The 10,434-nt window shown below is 37.4% G+C and overlaps 1 protein-coding gene, 1 long non-coding RNA gene and 1 other non-coding gene across 3 annotated transcripts; all 3 read right to left on the bottom strand.

The window, feature by feature from the left end:
* Positions 1 to 405: 405 nt before the first annotated feature.
* On the bottom strand, positions 406 to 3,024 carry LOC113469305. The gene is made up of 2 exons (XR_003392764.1): positions 2,803 to 3,024; positions 406 to 1,380 (listed from the first exon to the last, which is right to left on the bottom strand). It is a non-coding gene; the product is annotated as an uncharacterized LOC113469305 (long non-coding RNA).
* A 262-nt stretch (positions 3,025 to 3,286) lies between these two features.
* Positions 3,287 to 9,094, bottom strand: LOC103513765 (adenosine deaminase-like). The gene is made up of 6 exons (XM_026826889.1): positions 9,078 to 9,094; positions 7,785 to 7,924; positions 7,142 to 7,359; positions 6,885 to 7,054; positions 4,556 to 4,682; positions 3,287 to 3,907 (listed from the first exon to the last, which is right to left on the bottom strand). Exons 1-6 carry the CDS (start codon positions 9,092 to 9,094, stop codon positions 3,809 to 3,811), a joined length of 771 nt encoding a protein of 256 aa, XP_026682690.1. The 3' UTR covers positions 3,287 to 3,808.
* Positions 5,014 to 5,085, bottom strand: Trnaa-cgc. Its single transcript has one exon. It is a non-coding gene; the product is annotated as a tRNA-Ala (tRNA).
* Positions 9,095 to 10,434: the final 1,340 nt, after the last annotated feature.

The following is a 10,434-nucleotide window of genomic DNA, read 5'->3' as shown; positions in this document are numbered from 1 at the left end:
AGGTATATTTCAAGGTGAATGAGAATACCTTGATTTTAAGTTAACAAACAAGTAGCTATCTTGATTCCAAGGTATGTATTTTGATTTCAAGTTGAATGAGTATCTTGATTTCAAGTTCAAAATATTTTAAGAGGACAGCTAAGGAGCTGTTTCAAACCTCATCTTTTTTCAGACTGTTACTTTATTGTGTTAAAACCATGAGAGTTTGTAAGAGAGAGGAAAGCATGGACAGAGAGGAGGAGAAAGAGAGGGAGCCGAAATTAGTTAGATATTTAATAAATAGGTAGGCAATAATTATTTTTTAGTGTATCAGTCTCGGAGGAGAAAGAGAGGGAGCCGAAATTAGTTAGATATTTAATAAATAGGTAGGCAATAATTATTTTTTAGTGTATCAGTCTCTTTTTTTTATTATTTTTATGTACATTTCTAGTATTTTAGTAGTCTGTTGTCAATCATTATTCATAAATATTTTAATTATTACCAATTACTCTCGATGAAAGGCTTTCATGTAAGGAGGGCTTAATCCAGCTGGGGTTCTTTTTGTGTAAAACGGCTTTTCTAATGCGGAATGTTGATGAGAATCAGTTCCAAAAAGAATCATGTTAATGTCTCCAATATTGATTAAGATAGATGAGTTTTAGTAAAAACTACCCAATACTTTTCAATGGAAATCAAAAACTTCAAAACTTGATTTTCGTAGGCCCTTCCTAAATGAATCCCTTTAATTTTTACCTTTTTTCTACGACTAAAGAAATACGTTAGAAAATGTGGAAATTTTCTAGAAAACCTGAAAATTTTGCTAGGTTTTTAGACGAGAATTTTCAAGGAGAGGTTTTCATGTGTACATATTTCAAGGGAAGTTAACATGGTGCAAAACTGAACCAGGAATTTTCATACAGTCGAACCTGGATATAAGAGAACTGGATACGAGAAAATTTTTTCTGGGCCCTTCATTTTTGAGCCAAAAACCTGGATATAAGAGAAGAAATATAAGGGAAACCTGGATATAAGAGAAAACCTCGATATAAGAGAATTTTTTTCTGGCCCAAGGTAATCGATTTATCTCTATACTATGTAAGAGAATACGCTTACCTCGGACCTCTATGTAAGAGAATTTGTCCAAAAGTCACATTATAAGAGAAACTGGATTTAGTGGAAACCTGGATATGAGAGAAAAAAGGTCGGTCCCCTGGATTCTCCTATATCCAGAGTCGACTGTACCTAATTGGTTGATTTCATAAAGTTTCAATAATTTTAGCCAATCAGATTGCTTAAGCCGAGAGTTTAAGCTAAAACAAGTTTAAACTCACTTTGTGGCCCCGGGGCCATTAAATGATCAAAACAATATGCTTTCACAGCTGATTTTCATTGAAATTTGACCTTCGTAGATTCGCATAAGCTCAACGCATCTTTGGGAGCAGTTGCCCCTACACCTAAACCTCAGAGTGGGTTTTTTGTGCATGGAGTTAAGCTGGTTCCTAACTAAGCTCGAAGATCTGGGCGATCTTCATAATTTGACCTTGAATGCACCAATAGTATTTTGTCCCCAGTTAGGAGCCCGTCCCAATGCCAAGTACAGTCATGCTGTATTAAAACTTTGACATGAAGCTGAATTTCTGAGCCAGTTTTGCACCAAACTGTGTTTCGTCAAATAAAAAACTCCTTAATTTAGAACTGCCATAAGTTTATTCCCGGGGCAGTGTACTGCTTGGCATTTTACTTTGTAACTTTTAACAACAAAAATCAACATTTATTTTTTATATTTATTGCACACACTTTCACATATCTTTATTTAAAAAAAAAAGTTTACGTATAGTTAGATTAATTATTCAAAACGGATTTTCCTTCTTATGAATAGATGTTTTACTTTTCGCTCACCATAATTATATATTATGATCGATTTCCAAACGAAAAGTTCAATTCCTGCAGTGTTAAAGGTCTTACGAGCCAACGGCGATAGCTCCTTGAATACACCAGTTCCCAACGGATCACTAAAGTTAAGAAAGTTGCGCGTGGTTAGTGTCCGGATGGGTGACCATCTGGACAATTGTGTGCTACTGGTTTTTCCTGGTCCCACTCAGGCTGGCTGAGGTTAATGTGAGGAGGCGTGAATGAAGGGCAAAACCCACGTTACTTAAGACCTTAGTAGTTATGCAGTGATGTTAACCCCCTAAGAAAGGTCTTTCTTAATTGATGGTTTAGATTTCATTTTTTTTTTTTTTTTTTTTTCGGAAAAATAAAAACTTGTTTAAATTTCATTTTTTTTTTTTTTTTTTTTTTCGGAAAATTAAAAGCTTTTAACCGTGTATTTTTCTATTCAACCCAACAAAATGTCAACAAAAGAATCCGGAAAATTTAATCGTTAGAGAAAACACCACCAACACTAACAACAATCACTAGAACCAACATGTATACTCTCATACAAGTATTAATGTACATAATAATCATTTGTTTATATTTTTTGTTTACTTTTTAATTTTAATTTCGTTTATATCATTTCTAACTTTTTCTATGTTCGTTTCTCTATGTAAGAGAATTTGTCCAAAAGTCACATTATAAGAGAAACTGGATTTAGTGGAAACCTGGATATAAGAGAAAAAAGGTCGGTCTCCTGGATTCTCTTATATCCCGATTCGACTGTACCTAATTGGTTGATTTCATAAAGTTTCAATAATTTTAGCCAATCAGATTGCTTAAGCCGAGAGTTTAAGCTAAAACAAGTTTAAACTCACTTTGTGGCCCCGGGGCCATTAAATGATCAAAACAATATGCTTTCACAGCTGATTTTCATTGAAATTTGACCTTCGTAGATTCGCACTTTGTGTACCCGGCCATTAAATGATCAAAACAAAACAATATGCTTTCACAGCTGATTTTCATTGAAATTTGACCTTCGTAGATTCGCATAAGCTCAACGCATCTTTGGGAGCAGTTGCCCCTACACCTAAACCTCAGAGTGGGTTTTTTGTGCATGGAGTTAAGCTGGTTCCTAACTAAGCTCGAAGATCTGGGCGATCTTCATAATTTGACCGATAACTGGCTAGATTTCATGAAATTTGGCAAGATTTTCAACTTAAGTTAAACTTAAGTTTATCTTTAGATTTCATACATACGGGGGTGAAACTTCTGACTTTCAAGTAAATTTTCTTCGTAGAAAAACTGTGTTTGAAGATTGAGACATTAGGAAGAAATCAAAACTACACATTCTTTTTTAGTTAAAAGGTAAAAATAATCAGGTAGGTATATTTTATTTTAAATTTATACATAGAAATATTTGGTTCGACGAGTATTTATATAATTAAGGTTTTATCGTATAGAAAAACGTACAGTTTTTGGTGCACGTACCTAAAACGTACGTTTTGCAGTCCATTCGCTTCTTTTTATGTAACTATATGATTAACTGATGCGATAAATTCGCGTTTAGTATAAAGATAGTTAGGTAATCTAATTATTTACGATCTATATTCATCTTCATAACATAAAACCAGACCTCTCTAACTATATTATGTAGGTACACCCCGTGTGTCCGTGTCCAAACATAGTTGACGCCGTCGATCGACGTCGACTGAAACCATACACTGCCTCGACAACATAGATTCACCTCTTCGATCGACGGCGTCGACTATGTGTGGACACAACTTTACTCCAAATTCGATCCTTTGAACACATTCCACTACACTTTTTTTAGACCCACATTTGGCCCTCAAGCATTCTTTGAACACATTGGTCTGTATATTAAACTGATCCTTATGGACCTACATTTGGTCCCCTGCGGTCCAATTTGACAATCATTGGGTGAATTTGTTGTTCAACTTTCGTTATTATCGCTGTACTCGGATTCCAGCAGTTTTATCAACTCCTTCTTCTCGTGCTCTGGCTGGAAACTAGCTTCTGCAGCATTGAGATTCTGAAAAAAAAAGTAATTGAATAGAAAAGAATAATTATTTATCGCTGTACTCGGATTCCAGCAGTTTTATCAACTCCTTCTTCTCGTGCTCTGGCTGGAAACTAGCTTCTGCAGCATTGAGATTCTAAAAAAAAAAGTAATTGAATAGAAAATAATACGAGACTGCGGCCTAGGCGCTACCAACCAAGCTAGAGAATTTTTCGTCACTTCATATACAAGACTTTTCAAACCAGCAGCCAACAAAATGGTTGTATTTTTCTTTCGGAAACAGAGGATTTCGCCTCTTCTGAAGCTTATGTCTCCTCTTTAGATGGCGTGGTAGCGCCTGTACTGAACCATTGGAAATACAAGAAGGCTCAATCCCAACCATTGAAGAATAAGGTTTCCAAGAGGGAACTTGTTCAGATTCCGACAGTTTCCCGAAAGGAAAATACACCTCATATTTTTTTTACGGCTTTCTTTTAAGTGGCAGGGTTCTCCTGGAGGAGCTCTTCCACCCAACCACTAAATTTTTCTTTTCACTGTGAGCCTTTAAGATATTTCACCAGAGAGGAATTAATTGCCAACATTTGTTAGGATAGGTACTAGAAGAACAAGTGGCTAATTTGCTCCAAGTCCCACCCATATATAACCAGCATAGCTACTTACGATGATTTTGAACTGCTCCCTAGTGAACCCCCAGGACTGGGCCAGTTGGTAGTCCTCATTCAGATATCTACCGGTAAGCGTAGGATCATCGGAGTTCAGAGAGAAGTTGGCATTGTCCTTGGCAAATCTGAAGAAAAAATGGCCACAAATTTATTCTTGAAATGGTCAAACATTTTATCCAGAGAGGAAGAAAAAGATGGCAAAAAGTTTCAAAGAAAATTTTGCCTCTAATGTAAATGCAGTTTCTTTGTGTTATCATTTCACAACTTTGGTGCTCACTGCAGCATTGTAGGATTTTCCCAATATCTCAATAATCCTAAAATCCAATGTTTACCTACCATGCTAGCACCGGTCGCTATGCGCATTTATATGTCATAGCTACCTACTCATTTTCCTCACGAGGCTGAGCCCCGCAACAGCCAGTCACGGAATCAATCATTTGCATGATACGAATTTCTTGACCCCGCCGGGAATCGAACCCGGGTCTCCCGCGTGCGAGGCGAGCGTAGTGACCACTATGCCATGGGAGCTGACATTTTACCTCTAATGCTCCTTAGTTATGTTAATAAAAATAATAATAATAAAAAATTTGGGTTCTAAGGAAGAAAGCGTTACCAATTGTGCACACTTTTTAAGATTATAAGCTCTGTTCAGATTTCGGCAACATCGCATTTCCAATAAATTACGTACTTTTGGTTGTATGAGTAGACACTTCCTAAAACATATGCTTGCATTGTGATAGGTAAAAATATTTTTTAGAAGGAACATTTTATACCTCAATTGAGGATCAGAATGGCCGAGGCCACAATGAGAGTTTAAAGTCAGTTTAAGATTAAACTCTTGGATTAAAGAATCTGATCAACCAGATAAAATTTCCATCTAATCAGATTACTTAATTCAAGAGTTAAACTTAAACTATAATGATCAGTTGCACTTACTTGGGTGATGTTTCAAAGTCAAAGAGCAGAAAAAATGAGGAACAACGGAATTTTTCTTTCTCTTCTGCGACTTCTAGATCCCGAGATAAATCGACTTGAAAAAATACCGGTAAATTGTGAACTCTGACGTCACGGCATACGCTCGCGTACACGATGACGTCACATCAAATGTTCCGAGCAAAGCTCCCTCACAGGCAGCACATGAATGTGTTTGTGCGCATACGTTTCTGCGCATTTCTTTCTGCTCCTCCGCCAGGGTGCTTGCATTCTAGCGCTACCTAGCGAGGCAACTGCCTGAAGTCTGACGTCACACATCTTTGAACTCTTTCATTTGAACGGAAAATAAAAATTGAATTTTCGACTTTTTACAGTTATTTTTTCGAAATTTTGACCTCAGATTTGGATTTTTCACAACTTTTTACATAGGAATTGACCATTTATTAATAATTTTTACCCATTTGCAACTGCTCCATTATGGCCTCGGCCATAAATAAGTCAAATTAAATTTCAAATGAAATAAAAGTAGATAGGCAATTAAATAAGTGAATTTAATTCAATTAAATCTTTATTTTAATTTTAGAAATCTGTTATTAAATTTTGTCTGTTACATTCTGTGATTGTTTTTGATTTGAAAATGACAGATTGATCTATATTTTTCTGAGAGATTTTTTGTTTGATAGATTGTTTTGTTGTTGGAGGACAGGGGAGTGTTGTCAAAAAGTTTGAGAACCCCTAATTTATTGTGATATGATTTAATACAAATTTCTTGACCCCGCCGGGAATCGAACCCGGGTCTCCCGCGTGCAAGGCGAGCGCAGTGACCACTATGCCATGGGAGCTGACATTTTGCCTCATGCTCCTTAGTTAAGTCCTTACTTTTTCGGTTCCATTTGGACCTTCAAGATCACCTTTTTTTTCATGAGGTTTGATAAAAGGAACTGTATCAAAGAGAGGATTGGATAAGATAAAGCCAGCCGTTCCGAGAACGAATGCAAGGTTCGTTTAGGATAAAATTCAAACCGGGCATGAATTGAGCCCGTGAACTAGCGCTTACAAAGTAGGCTTACTGATTTTCTATTAAAGTCTTCTGTTCAGGCCCTTTTAGAAATTCTTCAACTCTTTATTGAGTATAAACTCTCGAACGGTTTATGTGATTTTAATGAAGCTCATTGATTTTGGGCTCTAGACTCTAGAGACCTTTTTCCTGAGCGAGATCCCCAATTTCCTCTACCACACTATATATTACTTACTGAGCTATAGGGTGGGTCCGAGTATGGAACGGTACGGCCCCAGTCAGATAAGAGGACCACGGACAACACTCGAAATGTATTCTCTTCTGGAGACAGGAATTGTAAATGTTGCTGTCCTCTACCAGACTGTATATTACTTACTGAGCTATAGGGTGGGTCCGAGTATGGAACGGTACGGCCCCAGTCAGATAAGAGGACCACGGACAACACTCGAAATGTATTCTCTTCTGGAGACAGGAATTGTAAATGTTGCTGTCCTCTACCACACTGTAACCATGACCTACGCGGTCTGTATGGTAGATTTCTACCGCCTGAAACCAAATATTTGTTTGTGTGTGTTTGTTTGAACTTTATGCCTGGCCAAACCGCTCATCCGATTGCTATGAAACTTTGTGAACAAAAAACCTACCATGAGGGCCGGTTTCAGGTTGTATCGACAGCAGGTCGATCCCCACCACTCCATAATGAGTACAGTTCTGGGCCAGTCTAAGCGTATCAGGGACGGTATCCACAGGCCATTTCGTGGCGCAGGACAAGATGGATTTGCTCTTCACTTGGAATTCGTCCTCCCCCCTTTTCAGCCCCTGGTAGACTCGACGCACGGTTTCCTTGAGGCCTGGGAGGAAAAGAAAGAAATTAATATTACTTATTTGAGTGCCCAAGAAAGTCAGGGCTATATTCAGGATTTTACCGAGGGAGACAGACTGTACAATCTCATGCCCAGACAGAAGGTACCGCTTGACTTGGTAAGCGCTAGTCCGCTAGATCGCGGGTTGGATTCCCGCCCGCGCGAAATTTGTCTTAAACAGAAGAGGTTCGTTCTAGGAACGGCTGGCTTTTTCCTATCCTGTCCTTCTCTCTTCGATTTCGGGACGATAAGACCTCTATTGTCACAGTTCCCTCTATCAAATCTCTTTAAGGTCCTCCATTGAAACCTTTTTTTTTTTTCTTTCTTTCTCCAATGGGATAAAGCATCAGGACAAGTAAACTTAAGTAAGTACATATGTAATTCCAACCGTTTCATTTTCAGTAGGTACTTACCTTCGTAACCTAACATCTGATATAGCTCAGTGCCCAGCAGTTTGTGTGGCATATATCTGACCTCTACATAGGCCACATTGTTCTTGGAGCAATCTTCGATGAATTCATACGCGAACCTCTCTACAGCATCCAGATCTCCTCTGAAACAAAACATCAAACGAAGTAGGTAATACAATAAATGACAAAATTTCACATTGAAATGGCGCGAGGTATGATAGAAATAGAATGTTATGGGAACTGTAGGAGAGGAGAGAAGGAAGACAGGATAGGAGAAAGCCAGCCGTTTCGAGAATGAACCTTATATGTTTGGGATAAAATCCGCCCCGGGCGGGAATCGAACCCGCGACCTAGCGCTTACAAGGTAAAGGTGAAATCCGCCCCGGGCGGGAATCGAACCCGCGGCCTAGCGCTTACAAGGCAGACGCACTACCAACCAAGCTAACTAGGCTGGCTCTTATGCCGTCTTTTATCTTTTCTTTTCCATTAAACATTATTTGTTACCAAAGAATTAAAATACTGTTACCAAAGAATTAAAGTTATATAATTTAGATATTTCTGCACTGACTATTTTGGACATGATAAAAATTACCCACCTATTTTTTTCTCGTAGAATTGATTTATTTCGTTTAAAGAAATATTAGTTACCTACTTCTTATAATACATTATATTCCTAGTTGATCATTTTTTTACTCAATCATAAAATGATCTTGTTTGCTTTCCATTTCTTTTTTAACTGTTTCGCAGAAATTGAAACTTCTGACTTTCAAGGAAATTTTCTTCGTAGAAAAACTGTGTTTGAAGATTGAGACATTAGGAAGGAATCAAAACTACACATTATTTTTTAGTCAAAAGGTAAAAATAATCAGGTATATTTAATTTTAAATCTATACATAGAAATATTTGGTTTGTTGAGTATTTATATAATTGAGGTTTTATCGTATATGGACCCAAGCGTACGTTTTGCAGTCCATTCGCTTCCTTTTGTGTGATTAACTCATACGATAAAATAAAATTAGTAAAAAATTTGATAGTTATACTAAAATATTTACAATCTAAATTCGGCATAACATAAAACCAGACCTCTTTAACTTTCATATTTATGTAGGTACATCGCGTCTTAAGCTGTGTCCACACAAAATTGACGCCGTCGAGCAACGTCGACTGAAACCGTACACTGCCTCGACAACATAGACTCACCTCGTCGATCGACGGCGTCGACTATATTATGTGGACACAACTTTACTCCAAATTCGGTCCTTTGAACACATTCCACTACACTTTTTTTAGACCTACATTTGGTCCTCAAGCATTCTTTGAACACATTGATCTGTATATTAAACTGAACCTTATGGACCTACATTTGGTCCCCTGCGGTCCAATTTGACAATCATTGTGTCGAGATTTGGACGAGACAAAACTCCAGTCATGTCTGCACCGGACATTTTGCCGCCCGTTCAAACGGAATCCCAGACCGCCACCAAGGAAGAGTCAGTGGTAAGTTATTTTCCTGTCTCCTTTTTTTTGTCCTTAAAAAGGTACCCAGGTACCTACCTTAAAAAGGCACCTACCTACAAAAAAAGAGTTTTTTTTTTTAATTGAGAATTATAATAAATTCTTATTAAGGACGGATTTATCGTCTCAAAATCAAAGGGGGAAGAAGGGCAGGATAGGAGAAAGCCGGTCGATCAGAGAACGAACCTTATCTGTTAAGTCATAGAGCAGGAAAAATGAGGACCAACGGAATTTTTCTTTCTCTTCTACGACTTTTAGATCCCGAGATAAATCGATTTAAAAAATACCAGTAAATCGTGAGCTTTGACGGCATACGCTCCCGTAGGCGATGACGTCACATCAAATGTCCCGAGCAAAGCTCCCTCGCAGGCAACGCATTAATTGTTTGTGCGCATACGTTCTGCGCAGTTCTTTCTGCTCCTTGCATAGTGGCGCTACCTAACGGACGAAAAAAACAACTGCGTAAAGTCTGACGTCACACATATTTGAACTCTTTCATTAGAACAAAATAAAAATTGAATTTTCGACCTTTTACAGTTATTTTTTCGGAGTTTTGACCTGAGATTTGGATTTTTCCCAACTTTTTACATAGGAATCGACCATTTATTTATAATTTTTACCCATTTGCAACTGCTCCATTGATAATATTGACAATTATTAAATTTAATATATAGGTATACATAGGTAAATGTTCGACTTTTTTTCGGACTCATATGTTTATCTCTAAGTATAGCATAAGATTGTATACCTACTCCAGTCTTGGCTTGGGGAGATAAGGTCCTTAAAAAAAGAGTAGAAGATAAAAAACAAAAATGATGACCAATGGAAAAATTAGCGAAAGTCAATGAAACATGTTATAGCTTCTGATAAGGAAGCAGTGGTGTAGGTATTGGAATTTTACATAAGTAGAGGGAATAATAGGTTTCATAGGTCGGTAGGTCTGTAAGTTAGGACAAGTTAGTGGGAGCTTACGTAATCCTATACGGTTCCCACTTGTCGTAAGCCCACACTCCTACCTACATACTGATAATCTGATGAAATAATTGAAATTAGGAGAATATTGAAAATGGTTAAATCGTAAAATCCAGACTAACTTTCAGAAACTAAATTAAAGAGAAAAAAAAATTGAGGGAACTTT

This window comes from Diaphorina citri, unplaced genomic scaffold, assembly GCF_000475195.1.
Source record: "Diaphorina citri unplaced genomic scaffold, Diaci psyllid genome assembly version 1.1 scaffold1023, whole genome shotgun sequence".
Taxonomy (NCBI): domain Eukaryota; kingdom Metazoa; phylum Arthropoda; class Insecta; order Hemiptera; family Psyllidae; genus Diaphorina; species Diaphorina citri.
This window is presented reverse-complemented; position numbering and strand designations above follow the sequence as displayed.